Raw genomic sequence first — 20889 nt, forward strand, 5'->3', positions numbered from 1 at the left:
GGCACATTTGAAAAGCGGGCTGCTTCCCTGGGCGCAGGTCTTGACATCAGCCACCGCTGCCTCCCCCCTTCCGTCCCACCACAGGCTGAGCCTCAGGGAAAGGGCAGAAGTGCCTGATGGGCACCACCATTTTTCCCTGAAAGGGTGAGGCCAAAGTGGAGTGGGGAGCGTGCGGTTTTCAAATGAAGAAAAACCTTGTCGCTCCAAGCCCCCAACTCCGACGCCCGACTCCCCTGGGCAGCCTTGGAAAAGGCTGCACGGGGGGTTATTTTTCCATGCGCACCCACGCGGACGTGCACCTTAGTGGGAACATTGGTTGTGAACCAACCTGAGTCCTCGGAGAGGGGTGGTAAATAAGTAAATACGTAAGTAAATAAGTAAATAAGTAAATAAGTAAATAAGTAAATAAGTAAATAAGTAAATAAGTAAATAAGTAAATAAGTAAATAAAATAAGTAAATAAGTAAATAAGTAAGTAAGTAAGTAAGTAAGTAAGTAAGTAAGTAAGTAAGTAAGTAAGTAAGTAAGTAAATAAGTAAATAAGTAAATAAGTAAATGTCTGGAAAAGCCACTGGCCAATTGAAATCTCTCCCTTCCTTCCTCCACCCCACCCCCACAGCAGCCTGCACTACCTGGGTTTTAGGTGCAACATTTAAAGCACATTTTTGCAGCCTAATTTGAAGTGTTCTGCATGTGACTGGAGGGAAGCTGCATAAAAATAACCTCATTTCTATTCCATCAATGCAATTTATCCATTACTTAACTCTGCTAGCTAGGGAGCAAATGGTTATCATCCAATCATATTTTATAGCTTTCTGAGATGCCAGAGGAAAATAGCCGTGATTCTCTTGTGTCACAGCAGTTGCCTTCCAGTTAAAAATGCACATGTTGAAAATAATAAACCTTCAGCAAAATGTATCTTTCAACCTTTCCAGTCAAGTACTGTAGAACGGCCCCAAATCCCATTTGTCTCGTGTTGATGTCCCCATTAAAAAGGGCTCTACTACTTTAGTTTAATCTGATGTTACAGTTACAGTAATTCCCAACACAGTGTTCCAATGTTTCAAGGGTTGCCACAAAGAAGAGGGAGTCAACCTATTCTCCAAAGCATTGATTTTCAACCTTTTTTGAGCCGCGGCACATTATTCACATTTACAAAACCATGGGGCACATTGAGTGGAGGGGGGGGGGGGGCTAAAAAAAGTTTGGACAAAAAAATTTCTCTTTTCCTCCCTTTCGCTCTATTTCTCTCTCCCTCCCTCTTTCTCTCCCTTCCTCTTTTTTCTCTCCATCCCTCTTTCTTTCTCTCTTTCTTCCTTCCTCTTTTTTGCTCTCTTTCTCTCTCCCTCCCTACCTCCCTCTGTCTTTCTCTCTCCCACCTTCCCTCCCTCTCTTTCTCTCGTTCTTTCTTTTTCTCTCCCTTTCTTTCTTTCTCTCTCTCTCTTGCTTTCTTTCTCTCCCTCTTTTGCTTTCTTTCTCTCTCTCTTGTTTTTCTCTCTCTCTCTTGCTTGCTTGCTTTCTCTCTCTCTTGTTCTTTCTTTCTCTCTTGCTCTTTCTCTCTCTCTCTCTTGCTTTCTTTCTCTCTCTCTTTCTCTTTCTCTCTCTCTTGTTTTTTTTCCTCTCTGTGAGCTTTGCGGCACACCTGACCATGTCTCACGGCACACTAGTGTGCCGCGGCACACTGGTTGAAAAACACTGCTCCAAAGCACCCGAGGGTAGAACAAGAAGCAATGGGTGGAAAATAATCAAGAAGCAACTTAGAACTAAGGAGAAATTTTCTGACAGTGCAATTAATCCATAGAAGAGCTTGCTTCCAGAAGTTGTGAATGCTCCAACACTGGAAGTTTTAAAGAAGATGCTGGATAACAATTTGTCTAAAGTAGCGTAGGGTTTCCTGCCTAAGCAGGGGGTTAGACTAGAAGACCTCCATGATCCCTTCCGGCTGTATTCTGACTAATAGTCTTTAAAAATAGACAAAACTAAAGAGATAGTGAGAAACATAGTTTAAGAAATGTTGTGGTTAGCTCTGGCCCAGCTCCTGCCCCAAGGACTGTGGGTGTGGGGGAGACAACCACATGCTGCAGGCCTGTTTTGCCCCCGGTGAAATCTGTTGATGAAGGCTCCTCTGACCAAGAAGACATGAGTGACAGGGAGGAGGAGAGTGTGGCAGACAGCTCAGAAGGAGATCAATTATCTAGCTCCTCCTTAGATTCAGAACAAGAGTTAATGATACAGCCACGCATGCGGAGAGCGATGCATAGGCAACAACAACTGAGAGATTATTATCAAAGAAAATGAGGCCACCTGTGGTTGGGTGGGGCTGTGGCAATTAGTGAGGCTGCTATAAAGAGCAGCCTGTGGGTTTGGCCATTGTGGAGGATTATCTGATCGTTGTGTTTCATGACTGCTTTACTGACTGACTTGTTGTGTGTGCTGATTTTTCCCTGCTTTGAAACTAAACCAGAGCAAAGTGTGTTTCACTTTGTGAAAGAAGGACTGTGAATTGCCTCACAGCTGCAAGCTAAGTATCACAGGACTGATAAGGGACTTGTATAAATTACCAGTTTGTTTGGAGACGAGGGCTCTTTGCTATACCAAAAGAGGGCTTAGTTTAAGTGAATTTTCATTATAAAGAACATTGCTTTGAATTTTCAAACGTGTGTGTGTCTGAAATTTGTACCTGTGAATTTTTGGGAGGAGTCTACCAGAGAGCCCGACAGAACAAGAAATACTTTTGAAAAAGCTGTAAAAGTGTTTAGTTATTCCTGTGCTTGTTTTTGTTTTGTGTATTTTTATATGCCTGTTTTATGTGTTGTTTTTAATGAAAATAAACCCCTAATAAAGATTATTTTTTTAAAAAAAGAGAAACCTAGGCTAAATCAGCACTTGAATCTAGCCTTCCCCAGTCTCCTCTAATTTCCACTCTGCTTGTTTTAAATCCCAAATCAACCATAATTTACAATTCATATTTAAAACTTGAAACTATTAATGAAGTACATTTAGAAGAAATTATAAATATTCAGCTGATAGCTGCAAGGGAAAGAAACTGTTTTGTCTGAAAATTGGCCCTAAATGTTTTTTTTCCTGGCTAATTTTTTTTATAAAACCCCAAACTAAGCCTTCCTTCATTTAATTTGATTTGAATTAATCTGCTGGGAACAATCAGCAATTGAACAGTAGATTTATTGTATTAATAAGGGCATGCAGAATTTATAATTCAAAGAAGAGGCGGTACAGGGTGCAGCTCTAAAGCAATATGTCTTTCCATAATGATCTCCATCCTCCATTATGAAGCGGATCTCTATTGCTGCTAATAGAATTCTGGGGAAAAATACTGTACTTAGCAGTAATTTAAGAAATTGCAAACATTTTTGCATGCATACCCATACAAATTCTGAACATGGTTTGTCCTTCAATCCAAAGTGATGCATGACTCTATTAAGCATTGCCTATGATAAATATGAGTAAAGGATAAGAAGAACCGTTGAACTTACCTGAACGGTGTTCTCGATGCCCTGGAAGGAGAGTCCAGCATGGGTTTAGCTCAAGTCTTATTGGTAGGACTGAGTTTTAAATTAACATAATTAACATACTAATTAGGTACCGCCCCCTTGCTGCCCCAAGAAGCCAGTTTTAAAAACGAAGATATGAATAATCCAACCATTTATTGAACAAACCAGAATAAACAAGAATAACAAGCAAGGACTGACACTCCCATGGTTCAATAGGGAGGGTTTGGACTCTCCTTCCAGGGCATCGAGAAGACCGTTCAGGTAAGTTCAACGGTTCTTCTCCCATGCCTCTGGAAGGAGAGTCCAGCATGGGATATACCCAAGTTCAATGTTCCAGGGAGGGAGAATGGAGAACCATGGGCTGCGCCTCCTCACACACTTTCTGAAGTACACATCTGCCAAAAGCAGCCTCAGCCGAGGCGAAGGCATCTAATTTGTAGTGGCGAATAAAGGTTGTGGGTGTAGTCCATGCCGTGGCTCTGCAGATGTCTTCAATAGGTGCCTGCGTCGCCCAAGCCGCTGACGAAGCCGCACTCCTCGTTGAATGGGCCTGTATCCCACAAGGTGGACTGGTTGAACCCGCCTTGTATGCCTCGACTATGCATAGTCTTATCCATTGGCTAATGGTACTTGAAGAAGCCTTGAGACCCAGTCTACAGGAACCAAAGGATACGAACAAGGCCTCAGTCTTTCGTATAGTGCTGGTACGCCTGATGTAAAGCTTCAACGCTCTGCGTACGTCCACCTTGTGCCACTTAAGTTCCAAAGGATGATTACCACTAGTACAGAAATCTGGTAACACCAATTCCTGGGCTCTGTGAAAGTGGGTGTTGACTTTCGGGATAAATGTGGGATCCAGACGCAAAATAACTCTGTCTGGATAGAACCTACACAAATCCGATCTAACCGACAGAGCGGATAACTCGGACACCCGCCGAGCCGAGGTAACTGCTACTAAAAAGGCCGTTTTAATAGAAAGGTAACGTAATGAAACTGTTCTTAAAGGCTCAAAGGGTGGGCCCGTGAGGGCCTGAAGAACCAAAGTTAAATCCCATGTGGGAAATCGACGTATCGGAGGAGGGTGAGTATTCGTAGCCCCTCGGAGGAAGTCCTTAATCCAAGGGTGATGGGTCAAGGGGCCCCCATCGGTTCCCTTTATAATGGCCGCTACCTGTCATCTCAACGTGTTCGGTGCCAGGCCTTTCTCCAAGCCTGTTTGTAAAAACTCCAGAACAGGAAGAACTAAAGAGTCCTTGGGTTGTAAGTGTCTGTTATTACAGAAGGATGTAAAGGCGGCCCATGTCGCCTGATAAATTCGGGTGGTGGAAGGGCGTCTAGCCGCTTGAATCGTGGCAATAACATTCTCCGGGAGGTGACAGCTCCTCAACCTGTCCCCCTCAAGTGCCAAGCGGTTAGGTGGAACCATTGGGGATCCGGATGATACACAAACCCTTGGCTGAGGGAGATCCGGTCGTCCGGGATCCTACACGGTGGGGAGATGGATAGTCCCATGAGGTCTGCAAACCAGGGCCAATGTGGTGCTAACAGGATCACCTCCGCCTTTTCCATCAGGATCTTTCCCAACACTTTTGGAATAAGCGGAATTGGAGGAAAGGCATACAATAAGGTCCTTGGCCATGGAAGGTGAAGGGCATTGACTCCCTCGGCTCCCGGAGATGGAAACCGGGAGTAGAACCTTGGGAGTTGGGTATTTTGGTGCGTGGCAAACAGGTCCACCGTTGGCTCCCCAAACTGACGGACAACCTCTTGAAAGAGAAGGGGATCGAGCCTCCACTCCGCCGGGTCCAGCACTTGCCGACTGAGCCAGTCCGCCTGTTTGTTGTCCTCTCCCGCAATGTGTTCTGCATGTAAGGAGGATAGGTGGGCCTCTGCCCAATCGAAAAGAAGGACAGTTTCTTCCATTAGCCTGAGGGACCGCGTTCCTCCCTGATGATTTAAATGTGCCCTGGTCGCCACATTGTCCGTGCGGACGAGAACATAGTGTCCTTCCAGTAGTGTGGAAAAGGCCTGAAGTGCCAAACGGACCGCCCACAACTCCAGAAAATTGATATTGACCGGGTGTAAATCCTGGGGTCTCCAAAACCCCTGAGTCACGTGGGAGTTGACATGGGCGCCCCACCCCAGAAGGCTGGCATCTGTGGTAAGGATGGTATAACGAAATTGGCCAAAGGGGGAGCCCTGACGCAGTGCCTGGGATCTCCACCACCTCAGGGAGAGTTGTAGTTCGTGTCCCAAGGAGATCAGTTGATGTGTATGGCTTAGGCGCCGTCGCTGGTAAGGGAGTAGAGTCCACTGAAGCATCCGATAGTGGTAACGGGCCCAAGGAACAACGCACGACACCAGGGTTCCCAGTACTTTGGATAGGAAGGACAATGGGACCTTCCGTTGCCGTTGGAGCCTGTTCACCAGTGAGCAAACGTTGAGCTGCCTCTCCAGAGAGAGATACACTCTCTTGGAAACTGTGTCTATTACTGCACCCAGATGGATGAGCCTGGTTGCAGGTACCAAGTGACTCTTTGGCACATTGATCGTAAAGCCGTGACGTTGGTCTGCAAATCCCGGTGTGCCGCTCTGCGGTCTCCAGAAAGGAGGAGGATGTCGTCCAAATACGCTAGGATACGGATTGACTGGGATCGTAGATTGTCCATCAGCGCGTCCAAGAGTTTTGTGAAGGTGCGCGGGGCCAATGAAAGTCCAAAGGGCATTGCCCTGTATTGATAGTGAGCGTTGTTTAGGCAAAATCTGAGGAATTGCCGATGGGCCGGATGTATGGGAACGTGCAAATAAGCCTCCTTTAAGTCGACTGAGGTAAGGAGGTCCCCTGCCCGAACGGAGGCCAGGATGGAACGAAGGGAGCTCATTTTGAACCTTTGGTAAAGAACATACTGGTTCAAACGTTTGAGGTTCAAGATGAGTCTGCAACCCCCTGATGTTTTGGGTACGAGGAACACTCTTGAGTAAAACCCCGTACCTTCCCGATTGCACGGTACCGGCTCGATTGCTTGGATCTCCAAGAGGTGGAAAATCTCTTGCTCCAAGAGGACCTTCTTTGCGGGATCCCTGGGTACAGGACAAGTTATGAACTGATGTGGAGGACTGTGCAGAAATTCGATTCGTAGTCCCCGAGATACAGTTGCCAACACCCAAGGGTCGGAGGATGTAGTCTGCCAGACCCCGCTGAACCGCTGCAACTTGCCCCCCAAAGGAATGCCGTCTAGGCAGTCACTTGGAACGTCGGAAGTTCCGTTGCTGAGATCCCCGGAAGGGGCATCTAGTCTGGTGGAAACCTATACTTCGATCCTGGAAGTAAGTCCTGTCACTTCTATATGGCGTTGAGAAGTTACCCTGGGAATAAGCCCTGGCCGGCTGTGTTGTGGTTGATGATGGGTCCCACCGAAAGGACTGACGCCATGAGTACGGACCAGCCCTACGATCCTGGCGGCGGTAAGATCTCGGAAGGACTTTCCTCTTGTCCTTGTCCTCCACCAGGACGGGCTCAAGAGCCTCCCCAAACAGTTTGGTGCCCTCAAAGGGGGCCGAAGACAATGTCCATTTGGACTTGGCATCTACCTGCCAGTTCCGCAACCAAAGGAGACGCCGTGACGAGATGGTTGACGCCATAGCCCTTGAGGCAAATTTAGCTGCATGAAGCGTAGCATCTGTAGAAAATTCAGCCGCCGCCAGAAGCTTATTTAAATCCTGCCTCAGTCGTGTTTTGTCAGAGCCCAGTCTAGCCTGGACCTCCTGGATCCACATGATGGAAGCACGATTGAAAAAGGAGGCCGTAGATGCAGCTCGAAGAGCCCAAGCGGCCATCTGATGGGTCTTCTTTAAGAGAGTCTCCGCCCGTCTCTCATCAGGTTTGAGGCTGTCAGCAGTCTCCGAGGGTACGACTGCATTGGAGACCAATGTGGCCACCGGTTTGTCCATGGGGGGAAACTGCAACAGATTTTCCATGTCGTCATCGAATGTATAAAATCTGCGCTCTAAGTTTGAAGGGCCCTGTGCCGCCGCCGGATGTTGCCATGGGCACTTAATGTTCTCAAGGAATATCTCTAGAGCAGGAACCTTGTCTGATTCCCTAGCGGGTTCCTTGCATAGCGTCGCCGATGTGCACAGGCCATCACCTGGTTCCACAGGAGTCGCCAACCCCGGCACATCCAAGGCTTGTTTCGCCTTGTGTAACAAAACCCTGAATAAGGAGGGTTTGAAGAGACCGGATACTGCTGGTTGCTCGGGAAAATTAAACTCGTCGTCCGACAAATCATTCCCATGGTCGCTGTCCTCCTCTAAATTGGAATGGTCACCCGTCATTGAACCCAACCCAGTAGGGGGCGGTGGAACTGGCCAGAGATCTCTGGGTTGAGTGGCCTGAGATGAAAAGGCATTAGAGCGTTGGGTAGCTGCAGCTATGCCCTGCGTATACGCATTAGCTATAATGTCCTGTAACGCTGGAGAAAAGGCCTGCCAAGCATCTGTGTGCTGTCTAAGGCCCGCTGCCATAGGCGTAAACGTAGATGAGGGAGCGTAGGCAGTCTGCATCCCAGTCTGTGGCATAGCCTGACTATTTGATGAGGAGGGCCTCTCAGGCCTGGTGATAGTTGAAGGTAACGGTGGAGGAGGAAATTGTGAGGCCTGCCTGTCAGGTGACCAGTCCCTCTCAGTTGCAGTACCTTGGAGCCCCATTGACACACTAGGAGAGAGTGCTGCTGGAGGAAGTGGTTGAAAAGGGCTTATAGTCAGTCCCCCTTGTGTGGTGGGGGACAAGGCCGCTTCCAAGCGTTGCTCTAGGGCTTTGATCTTTCTCTCAGCCTCACGTAGTGAAGAGCCTGACTGGGAAGATTTTATCTTGGGTTTGCCTGAAGACTTTTCCTTCCCCTTTGATGGAGCCTTAGCTGTTAGGGCCTGCTCCTCCCTGGTATCGAGTTGATCAGCCATGAGAACTAAGGGGCAGCGTACTCACAAATGTAATCCCAAGAAACAAGTCACTGGCCTGCACCGGAGAACAAACTCACTCGCAAGTGAGACCTGAGTGCAACTGACAGCTCACCTCCACTGTCATTGGCTACCAATGGCACCACGTGATCCTCAGCGTCAGTCTCTGGGCAGATTAGGAGCCCGGTTCGCGCCTTTTTACAAACGCTAATTGACAGTGTTCGCGCCTTCGGGGGTGCTCCAAAATGGCAGGCGCGAGAACGCCACCCCAGCAGCTGAGCGCCATGGCCAACAACACCGGGGGACTCTCCTGTTCGGTCCCTGTGATCGCCCTCCTGCAGGGAAGCCTTGATCACGCAAAAAACACAAGCTGCTGTCCTCTGCTCTTTGTAACCGGAGCGATCAGCTGTTCGGCGGCTTTAGAAGTCGCGGCCGCGGCATTAATCTCCTGCCGCCCCCGTTAATGGGGAGGGGCGGACCCCCCCCCATCTGGGGTGTTAGGGCTTGGTATGGCCACGGAGGTCAGAGACTTAAAGCCCAGTTGCTCCTTCTCAGGGCAGTACCCACGGAGAGAAGAGGCCCCATAAGGAGGAAAGATGGGGGTGCTGCCCGCGGAGGGCAGAGACCCCAAGCCAATCTGGAGCCTGTGTAAAATAAAAAGGAAAAACATTACAAAGTTCAAATCAATTTATTTACTTTAATACCATACTTATCCTCAGAGGAAACAAACTCAAGTCCTTTATCCTAGACTGAGTTTTTAAAACTGGCTTCTTGGGGCAGCAAGGGGGCGGTACCTAATTAGTATGTTAATTATGTTAATTTAAAACTCAGTCCTACCAATAAGACTTGAGCTAAACCCATGCTGGACTCTCCTTCCAGAGGCATGGGAGAATAACAGTTTAGCTTTTCAACCAATTTTTCAGAGCTAAGGAAATCTTTCCATAAACACCGCAGAAGGGAAAATCTGTACATTGAAAAGTTTTAATGAAGAAAACTGAGCACCTTGAGCAAAGAGAAAATGAGGTAAATGTGCAAGTTTCATTCCAAAATGTCTGACTCTTCAAGAATACCGTGTTTCCCTGAAAATACAACCTACCCAATCAACCTAGCAAAGTCCTTCACCTAGGCAGAAAAAACCCTGGACACACATACAACCTGGGAGAAACCCCTCTTAGCAGTAGCGACTGCGAAAGAGACCTTGGAGTCTTGGTGGACAATCAACTAAACATGAGCCAACAATGTGCAGCAGCAGCTACAAAAGCCAACACAATCCTAAGATGCATCAACAGGGGAATACACTCCAAGACCAGGGAAGTCTTAATACCAATAATAGTCCTTGTACAATCCAGACGTAAAACACAGTACTCTCTTTTTCTCCAAACAGATAAACTCCCACGCCAAGAGGCAACAAAGCTGGCAATTTATCAGCAGCCCCATTAGCCTAATTGCCCCAGCCACAGTGTTCTCCTTTATTTCCTGTAATACTTGCGCAGTTGTTCCTTCCTTGACATCAAACTGCGTCTGCGAACATCTATGAATGCCTCCTCTTCTGAACCTAACGATGATAATGATGATGATGATGATGATGATTCACTAATGGGGTAATTAGCGAATGGGCTGCCTGTAATTACCTCCTCCGTTGATCCTACTTCACTAGAATCTTCCCCTGACACAGACGCTTTGCTGTCGGAAGCTGTTGGCCTCTGATAATGTGAGGATTCTCCCACATCAACCCCCACAGTCCTTGGAGCAGGAGCTGGCCCAGAGCCAACCACAACACTAATATGTCTTCCTCACTGTCAGACAGAGACTGTTCTCCCATTGTCACATCAGCCCCCTCAGGTTCTCCCCAGTTATTGTCTGCCTCACCCTTGCTCTCAGCTTCCTCTGGCAACCTCCCCTGACCCAGGATACCCTCAGAATCAGACATGACCTGAGGTGGACAAGGAGCACTCACAACAGTATCCAACTTAACTACAACCCCTAGGTCAGTGATTTTCAACCCTTTTTGAGCCGCGGAACATTTTTTACATTTACAAAATCCTGGGGCACACCACCAACCAAAATGACGCAAAATGACACTCTAACACAGTACATATTTATTTATTTATTTATTTATTTATTTATTTATTTATTTATTTATTTATTTATTTATTTATTTATTTATTTATTTATTTATTTATTTATTTATTTATTTATTTATTTATTTATTTATTTATTTATTTATTTATTTATTTATTTGATTTGATTTGATTTGATTTGATTTGATTTGTATGCCGCCCCTTTCCGTAGACTCAGGGCGGCTCACAACATAATAAAACAATTCATAACAAATCTAATAATTTACAATTTAAAATTTAAAGTAGTTAAGAAAACCCCATTTTTAAGCAGACATACCTACAAACATACCATACATAAATTATATAGGCCTGGGAGAGATATCTCAATTCCCCCATGCCTGACGACAAAGGTGGGTTTTGAGGAGTTTACGAAAGGCAAGGAGGGTAGGGGTAATTCTAATCTCTGGGGGGAGCTGGTTCCAGAGAGTTGGGGCCGCCACAGAGAAAGCTCTTCCCCTGGGGCCCGCCAACCGACATTGTTTAGTTGACGGGACCCAGAGAAGGCTGACTCTGTGGGACTCTGTATTATATACAACATCAGGATAGACATAACCAGCTGAGGCTTCATCTAGTGGTGGCAACATTTACCTCCAGTCCTGACCAGGATTAGGCGTACAAACCCAATAAATAAATTAGAAATCGGGACCATGGGGAGCAGTAGCCATGGCCACACAATGACAAGTGCGCGGCAGCCTGAGCGGGGACCTTCCTGGGTGTGGATGAGAAGCGACCTGCTATTGGTTCATCACTAGTGGTTGGTTAGAAGGTGATTGGTCAGTGAGCGTTCCCTGTGCCTCCACTCTTCCTGTCGCTGGAGGGATTGTGAGGGGAATGTTTATGTTCGGATGGAGGCGGCTGGCGGTGGGCCGGATAAATGGTCTCCGTGAGCCGTATCCGGCATGCGGGCCATAGTTTGGGGACCCATGTTAAATTTCCCCTCGGCACACCGACCATGTCTCACGGCACACTAGTGTACCACGGCACACTGGTTGAAAAACACTGCCCTAGGTCACTAAATAAAAAATAAAAAATGGAAATGCAACACCTCTGTTTAGGGAGTTAGGGTGCGGTGGCAAGAATCCACCGCCTCAAATTCATCTCCTGGAAAAGGAACGGTTTCTTAATAGTCGTTTTGCGAACTTGCGAGCTCCTTCTCCCAGCAGCCAATTTTCTTTTTCCTTTTAAAAAAAATATACTTTATTAGATTATTAAAAAGAAAAAGAAAACAGGGAAAAGGGGGATGGGAATACAAAAAAGAGAAGTGGGAGGGGGTAGGGGTAAACAGTATTTTTATACAGCGGCTTATATATATTATTGTATATACATTCCAAATATTTGTCTATATGTAGGTATTTTGTATTCAATATTCTTATTTGGATAGTCTTATAGCTGTAGTATTTAAAGAGAAAGAAGAGGTGGTTGGAGGTGGGATAGAAAAGGAAAGAGAATGGAAAGAAAAGACGAAGATAGAGAGGAGAAAGAAGAAAAAGAGGAGGGGTGGTACCTGCAAACTAGCAGGCATTTGGATTGTGACGACTTAGTTTGATTATATTTATTATTTTTGTTAGTGAGAAGTAATTGTAGGTTGCGATATTAGTAGATTTCTGATAATTATCAAATGGATTGAACCCAGAGAGGGGTTGTATTGATTTTGATCCGAATTTCTATTGTGTATATCTTTATTTTGATTTGTATTAAGAGATTTTAATTGGTTTTTGTTTTATTGTCCTTAAAGTTGGATAGCCATCTGAACCATTTCTCCCAGACTTTGTAGAACTCTGAATCATTTTTGTTTTGAATTTCCATTGTTAATTTTGATAGTTCGGCACATTCCATAATTTTACTAATGATGGTTAAATTTGTCGGTGTGTCTTCTTTTTTCCAGTGCTGTGCGTATGTTAATCTGGCGGCCCTTAGTATTTGAATAATAAGGTATCTGTCTTCTTTACTTAGTTTCTGTCTAAAAATGCCCAGAAGGAAGAGTTCTGGTTTAGTTGTTATCTTTGTCAATATGACTTGGTCCATTATTTTTTTAATTTGTGTCCAAAATTTTTAGGCGTATGTACAAGTCCACCACATATGATAGTATGTTCCCTGGTGTTTTTTACATTTCCAGCATGAAGATGATACGTTTGGGTACATTTTAGAAAGCCTAGCAGGTGGAAGGTGCCCAGCAGCCAATTTTCAAGAGCACCTGCAACTTGCTTTCAGCACATTCACTAACTCACAAGAGGTTGCAGGTCCCTGATGTAAATGCAAGAATGGATTAAAAAAAAATGCAAACTGAATTGCTTAGTATAATAAGACAGGAGGGGGCTTTGCCCCTTTGTCCACAAACGTGCTGAGATTGATATGATGAAGGGAGATCTCTCCCTCCCTCTTTCATCGTGCTTGCTGTTGCTCAGGGTTTTTTCTCTCTCTCCCCCCCCCCCCTTCTCCAACTGACAGCATCGAGCCCTCCCTCTGGGCAATGTAACAAACTGCACAATAGACCTGATGCGTAAATGCTGATTGAAGGATTAGTGAGTTCAACCTGCAGATCATCACCTGAATAATGAAACCCCTGGAGGCAGCCAGCGCTGTTTCTTTGGTGATTGGACCCATATTTCTTCACCTTGGATTTTATCGGCATTTTTCTTTCTTCAATTTGGGGCCTAATTCCAGAAATGCAGTGGGCAGTGTAATGCAATGCTGCCCCCATGGGGGAGGGGGCCGCAGTGGTGGTAGTAAATTTATGCACTATTTATTGAATACTTAATAGTTTTTTTTATTGTCCTTCCTTCTCTGGTATCTTTATTATTATTATTATTATTATTATTATTATTATTATTATTATTATTTATTGGATTTGTATGCCGCCCCTCTCCGCAGACTCGGGGCGGCTAACAACAATGATAAAAAACAACATGTAACAATCCAATTTAATAAAACAACTGAAAACCCTTATTATAAAAACCAAACATACACACAAACATACCATACATAACTTGTAATGGCCTAGGGGAAGGAATATCCTAACTCTCCCATGCCTGGCGACAAAGGTGGTTCTTGAGTAATTTGCGAAAGACAAGGAGGGTGGGGGCTGTTCTAATCTCTGGGGGGAGTTGATTCCAGAGGGCCGGGGCTGCCACAGAGAAGGCTCTTCCCCTGGGGCCCGCCAAACAACATTGTTTGGTCGACGGGACCCGGAGAAGGCCAACTCTGTGGGACCTTATCGGCCGCTGGGATTCGTGCGGTAGAAGGCAGTTCCGGATGTATTCTGGCCCAATGCCATGTAGGGCTTTAAAGGTCATTACCAACACTTTGAATCTTAGTATGATCCTTAATTACTTTTAAAATAGGAAATAATTTAACCGTATGTTTTTACCCATAAATGCTTTAATCATTTTAATCATTATCCAGGACTGAAGCTTTATATCAATTAAAGAAAATTGAGCTGCTTGCCTAATCTGTTATCATACTGAACCTTGTGGGTTCAGTACAAAACCTTTAAATGTTACTGTGCTCCTCCACAAATGCTGCCTATCATTTGTCGTTTTTGTGGCTAATCAAATAATGTGAGTTAATCAACTGAAAAAGAGTCCAAGCACCTATTTGAAAACTTATCTTGGTCGGTAAGCCACTCCCACCCAGTCACTTGACCTTTAAGCCACTGCAGTCACATGATTGAGAAGCCACTCCTACCCAGTCACATGACCATCAAGCCACACCCACACAATAAGCCATGCCCACAGTGTGGCAGTAAAATTTTTGCAGCCTTCACTGCCTCAATGTTTGTACACACTTAAGAGATAGGATAAGACAGAAATCTAAAAGTAAACGAGTTCGTTTCTCTGAAGTGGGTGGACTTCTCAGCCATCCATTCCAATTTCCGAACTGTCAGATACAGTGATACCTCATCTTACAAACGCCTCGTCATACAAACTTTTCAAGATACAAACCCGGGGTTTAAGATTTTTTTGCCTCTTCTTACAAACTATTTTCACCTTACAAACCCACCGCTGCTGTTGGGATGCCCCGCCTCCAAACTTCCGTTGCCAGCAAAGCACCCGTTTTTGCACTGCTGGGATCCCCCTGAGGCTCCCCTCCATGGGAAACCCCATCTCCGGACTTCCGTGTTTTTGTGATGCTGCAGGGGAATCCCAGCAGCGCAAAATGGGCGCTTCGCCGGCAACGGAAGTCCGGAGGTGGGGTTTCCCATGGAGGGGAGCCTCAGGGGAATCCCAGCAGCACAAAAATGGGCCCTTCGGCTGGCAAAAGGGGTGAATTTTAGGCTTGCACGCATTAATCGCTTTTCCCTTGATTCCTATGGGAAACATTGTTTCGTCCTGCAAACTTTTCACCTTAAGAACCTCGTCCCAGAACCAATTAAGTTTGTAAGACAAGGTATCACTGTATTTGGCTAACCCGAGTCCTCTCTTCCCCTACAACAACCTACACAATGCTGTCTGGATTAAATTGGCTAATGTTTATGATGTGCTTCGGAGATGAAGTTCAATATAAATGCTAATTATTAACAGCACATCCTTTCAGTTAGTTGAAAGATGAATAAAAAAGACTGGAAGGCGAGGCGGGAAAGGCATGAAGCATAACAAGAAAATACTAAATGGTTTTCAATTAGGGGAGCTTATGGTGTGTTGTTATTTTTTTCCCCTTTTCCCCACCAGCAAATAAATGCCTGCAATTGTTTGCCATGAAAAGATTATGCAAAAGATGCTTTTGGCGATTGCGGACTATGTATTCTAAAAGAACAAAAGAATTATCTCATAATCTCGTTTTCATCAACATTGGGCATTTTCACACAAGATCTTTGCATGGGGTTTAAAAGCAGCACTGGACCTCAGTGATTCCTTACTGCTAGATATTTATTTATTTTATTTATTAAATTAAATTTATAGGCTACCTTTTTTCCAAATAGACTCAGGGCAGCATTACAACAATAAAAAAATACAATAATAAAAATACAGTTTAAAAACCCAATATAAACATTCATACGAGGGTTGCCCAGAAAGTAATGCACCACATTTTTTTCTTCAACAATTATTTGTTGAACACAATGAAACTTACACACAAGAAAGAATGATGTTTCTTCTACACTCCCTATTTTTCTACGTAATCTCCCTCCCGTTCTCCCATGTCTCTGGAAGGAGAGTCCAGCATGGGTTTAGCTCAAGTCTTATTGGTAGGGACTGAGTTATAAATTAATATAATTATCATATTAATTAGGTACCGCCCCCTTTGCTGCCCCTGTACCTCAGTTTTTAAAAAACTCAGTCAAGGAAGGGACTCTGAGTTTTTTACTCCTGAGGGAGAGTAGTAATTTAATGATTAATAAAACTGTTAATTTCTTGTTAATTCCTGATTAATGTTGTTGTTTTATCTTTGCACAGGTAGCAGAAGATTTGGGGTCTCTGCCCTCCGCGGGCAGCACCCCCTTCGGTCTCCTTATGGGGCCTCTTCTCTTCGCGAGTACTGCCCTGAAGAGGAGAGGATGGGCTTCAGGTCCCTGTCCCTCGAGGTCAAACCTAGCCCTACACCTCGGGTGGGGGGGGTCCGCCCCCCCCATTGACGAGGGTGGCAAAGTGCCGGACAAGTGGGGAAGAAAATGCAATGAATCAAAAGAATGATTGAATCGGGCCGCCTCCCTGCTGATCCCCAGAGCGCCCTTGCAGGCACCCAGAATAGGCGAGCCAGGGAACGTTGCAAGCAACGACGCCACAGGGAAGAGCTCCCTTACCGTTCCCACTTCACCGGCTATAAAAACGGCTGGAGCCGAGCGGGGGAAGTCGCGCCCGCCATTTTCGCTTGCAAAAGAGCGCGAAAGGCCGGCGTTGTTGATTGCAGGCTTGGCGGCGCGCCAGGAGCCGTTGTGGCATAGTTCTGCCTGGTAACTCCCCTGATTGGCGCCGGGCTGGTCACGTGACGTGACGTCATTGCCCTCGCCCGGTTAAAAAAACTGTAAGGCAGCCCACAGCCTCGAGTGTGAGGAGAGCTGCTTCAGTTACCAATTCGGTGCTGTTTGACTGTTAAAAATAGACTGTGAGTAAACGCTGCCCCCTTTTTGCATTGAACCAAAGAATGGCTGATCAATCGAGCACTCGTGGGGAGGAGCAGCCTCACCCCACTTCTGTGTCTGCAAAGAATAAAGAAAAGGTGTCTGGCAAGACTAAAGCGAAGTCTTCTCAGTCTTCAGCTTCAATTAAAGAGGCTGAAAGGAAGATCAAGGCCTTAGAACAAAGGCTGGAGGTGGCCTTAGCTTCTCCTGCTTCAGGGATTCTGGCCATACCCCCATTCCAGCCTCTTCCCCCTTCCAGGACAGCATCTCCTGGATTGCCCTTGGGGGTTATGGGCTCTGCCAGTGAAAGGGATTGGTCTCCTGACCGCCAGGCCTTGCCAGGCCCTCCTCCACCTTCACCTCTCGCTAGGCCGGATAGGCCTGCTTCAGCCAGCCATCATGTATATGGGGTTTCTGCAGGGGCACAGGCTTGTGCTCCAATAGCAACGTTCACGCCAACAGCTGCAGGGCTTAGATCCCAAACTGATGTCTGGCAGGCTTTCCCGCCATACCTGCAGGACATGATTGCCAATGTTTATGCGCAGGGAATGGCGGTTGGGGCCCAACATGTGACACCTCCAATACCACAGTCATACCATCCCAGGGACCTTTGGTCAGCACCACCGCCCCCACCTGGGCTGGATTCGCTTGCTGGAGACACTGGGCTGCTGGAGGAAGACAGTGATCATGGGAACAATGAACTGTCTGATGAGGAGTATGCCTTTCCAGAACTGCCAGCCCCCGCGGGGCTCTTTAAGCCAGCACTATATAGGCTACTCTTGCATAAGGTAAAGCAGACCTTGGATGTGCCAGGTGCAGTGGCACCCCCGGATACAGGGGATGGACTTAGAACTTCTGCTTCTCTGTGTAAGGAACAGCCCAGGGAGTCCGATACTGTTCCTGCAATGGAGATATTCTTGGAGAACATCAAGCGCACCTGGCAGCACCCAGCAGCGGCACAAGGCCCCTCCAATATAGAGCGTCGTTTCTACACATTCGACAACGAGCTGGAGAGTCTGTTGCAGTTTCTGCCAGTGGACAAACCGGTAGCCACGCTGGTGTCCAATGCCGCCTTTCCCTCCGAGACTGCGGATAGCCTCAAGCCGGATGAGAGACGGGCCGAGACCCTACTGAAGAAGGCCAATCAGATGGCAGCATGGGCCCTACAGGCTGCGTCAACAGCATCCATCTTTAACAGGGCATCCATCATGTGGATCCAGGAGGTTCAGGCTCGGATGGGACCTGAAGATCCTCGTCTTAAACAAGACCTCAACAAGCTCCTGGCGGCGGCCGAGTTCTCGGCGGATGCTACTTTGCACGCGGCAAAGTTTGCCGCAAGGGGCATGGCCTCTACGATTTCTTCTCGACGCCTGCTTTGGCTCCGGCATTGGCAAGCGGATGCCAAGTCGAAGTGGCGCCTGTCATCTGCCCCTTTCGAAGGCACGAAGTTGTTCGGGGAGGTATTGGAGGCCGTCCTGGTGGAGGATAAGGACAAGAGGAAGGTCCTCACCAGATCCTCTAGACGCCAGGATCGAAATAGCACCCCGTACCGACGCCGGCAGCCATTTCGATGGGACGCAGCTTCCGGGAATACTCAGGCTTCCAGACCTTATTCCCAAGGTCAATATGGGCAGTCCTACTCGTACCGGAACGATAGGACTTACTTCCAGGGCCGAGGCAGAGGATATCAGCAGTCAAAACGGCCCTTTCGAGGTTCCAACCAGCGAGGTTTTCGTGGAGCCAAGTGACTCCACAGGGCAGGTCCCTTTGGGGGGAAAACTCCAAAGGTTTTGTACCGCCTGGACGACCATAACCTCCGACGCTTGGGTCTTGGACACTGTGACCCGAGGGCTCCACCTCGAATTCTTGTCCCTCCCACCGACCCATTTTGTGCCCTGTCCAGTGCCCACCGAGGCTACCAAATGAGCATTACTGGAACGAGAGATCGTCCATCTTCTGGAGATCCACGCCATCGAGAGGGTGCCAGCCCACATGGAGGGCGTGGGGTTCTACTCCAGGGTCTTCATAGTACCCAAGACATCGGGAGGTTGCAGGCTAATTTTGAACCTGAAGCACCTAAACAGATACGTGTTGTACCGCAGGTTCAAAATGGCCTCCCTTCGCACCATTCTCGCGTCAATCAGAACCCGAGATCTCATGTCATCCATCGACCTGAAGGAGGCGTATTTGCACGTCCCCATCCATCCGGGACACCGAAAATACCTCCGGTTTTATGTCCAGGGGCAACATTACCAGTACCGGGCGATGCCCTTTGGCCTAAGTTCCGCACCGCGTACCTTTACCAAGCTCCTGGACTCGCTGATTGCCTCCTTCCGGTCCCGATCAATAAGGTTGATCGCTTACTTGGACGATATCCTCTTACTGTCCAGGGATCTAGTGACCGCATGACGAGATCTAGGAGCCACGCTAGCACTGCTGCAAGAACATGGCTTTACGATAAACGTGGGAAAGAGTCACCTTTCACCCACCACCAATATTACTCATCTCGGCGCGGTGATAGACACCATCACCATGGAAGTTTACCTGTCGTTAGAACGACGGCGCAATGTTCAGGTCCTAGTGAACAAGTTGCAGCATCAGCGTATGGTAACGCTGGCCCTTTTATCCAAGGTGCTGGGGACACTAGTGTCATGCGTGGACATTGTTCCCTGGGCACGGTATCATTTTCGCACGCTACAATGGACCTTGCTCCCGTACCAGAGGCGGCGTGTGAGCCATACACACAGGTTGATTGCGATAGGCAGACCTCTGCGAGACTCCCTGAAATGGTGGCAGTCCCGGGCGATACATCAATGATATCCCTCCCTAGAACTTGGAACTTGGGTATATCCCATGCTGGACTCTCCTTCCAGAGACATGGGAGAAGGACCGTTGTACTCACCTGAACGGTCTTCTCCAGGTCCTGGAAGGAGAGTCCAAACCCTCCCATTGAACCATGGTCAATGTTACATTCAGTTGATGGTTATGGTTGGTTATTAAATAAATTTTCGTTCTTACTTGCATTCGTTTTTTAAAACTGAGGTACAGGGGCAGCAAAGGGGGCGGTACCTAATTAATATGATAATTATATTAATTTATAACTCAGTCCCTACCAATAAGACTTGAGCTAAACCCATGCTGGACTCTCCTTCCAGGACCTGGAGAAGACCGTTCAGGTGAGTACAACGGTCCTTCTACGGCTTTCCTCCAGCGAGACACAAGGACTTGTATGGCCTGTCGGTACCACTCCTTGTTCTGGTCACGAAACCACAACACAAGAGCACGCAACAGATTCAAACTTAATACGAACCACTCCAAACTTGACTGTAAAAAATATGATTTCAACAATCGAGTTATCGAAGCGTGGAACTCATTACCAGACTCAATTGTGTCAACCCCTAGCCCCCAACATTTCTCCCTTAGACTATCCACAATTGACCTCTCCAGATTCCTAAGAGGCCAGTAAGGGGTGCCAGTGTTTCCTCTAATTTTTTGGGGGGGGAGGGGCGGAAAAGTATAGTGTCTGAGCGGCAGTCCCTTTGGGACTGGGCGGCACAGAAATAATAAACAAACAAACAAACAAACAAATAAACAAACAAACAAAAAACCCACCCTGTTTTGCCTCAGAGAATTTCAAAATAAAATACTGTACTGTGTGTCTATAACAGTGAGCTCATAATAGGGCAACTCTATCAATAACAAAATGCCACTTAAATAGTTGAGCTAGTTTCAAACTAGATTTTGATTTTCTTTCTCTCTTCCTTACTCCCATTCTTTTTCTTTCTCTTTTCCTTCCTCTCTTTTTTCTATCTGTTTCTCTCTCTTCCTCTCTTCCTCTCTCTCCCCTTCCCTCTCACTCTTTCCCTCTCGGCTTCTGGGCAGGTTTGGAAAACTCTGAGTTGATGATGATTTTTAAGTGAGCGATGGCTCACTGCTCAGCTTAGAGGGAACTATGGGGTGTACATAAGTGCACTGGTGTGCCTTTCATCCCCTGTCCAATTGTCTTTCCTTTCTCTCACTTATCATATATATTTTCTTTCTTTCATATATCCTCTCCTCTAAGTTCACTTTACCCTTATATATATTACTACATGTCTATTTTTCTTCCTATGTATTTGTGTATTGGACAAATGAATGAATGAATAAATAAATAAATAAAACATTTCTGCACTGTGCAAATCACCTCTTTGTCATCCTTAAAATGTCTTCCGTGACTAACTGTACTTCTGTCAACTGCAGATTCTCCA

At 46.6% G+C, this 20889-nt stretch overlaps 1 protein-coding gene across 1 annotated transcript; it reads left to right on the forward strand.

Annotated features, from left to right (window-relative positions):
• The first annotated feature begins 16665 nt into the window (after positions 1-16665).
• LOC139168939 (lamina-associated polypeptide 2, isoforms alpha/zeta-like) lies at positions 16666-18390 on the forward strand. The gene has a single exon (XM_070754720.1). It carries the CDS (start codon positions 16666-16668, stop codon positions 18388-18390), a length of 1725 nt encoding a protein of 574 aa, XP_070610821.1.
• Positions 18391-20889: the final 2499 nt, after the last annotated feature.

Source organism: Erythrolamprus reginae, chromosome 6, assembly GCF_031021105.1.
Source record: "Erythrolamprus reginae isolate rEryReg1 chromosome 6, rEryReg1.hap1, whole genome shotgun sequence".
Taxonomy (NCBI): Eukaryota; Metazoa; Chordata; class Lepidosauria; order Squamata; family Dipsadidae; genus Erythrolamprus; species Erythrolamprus reginae.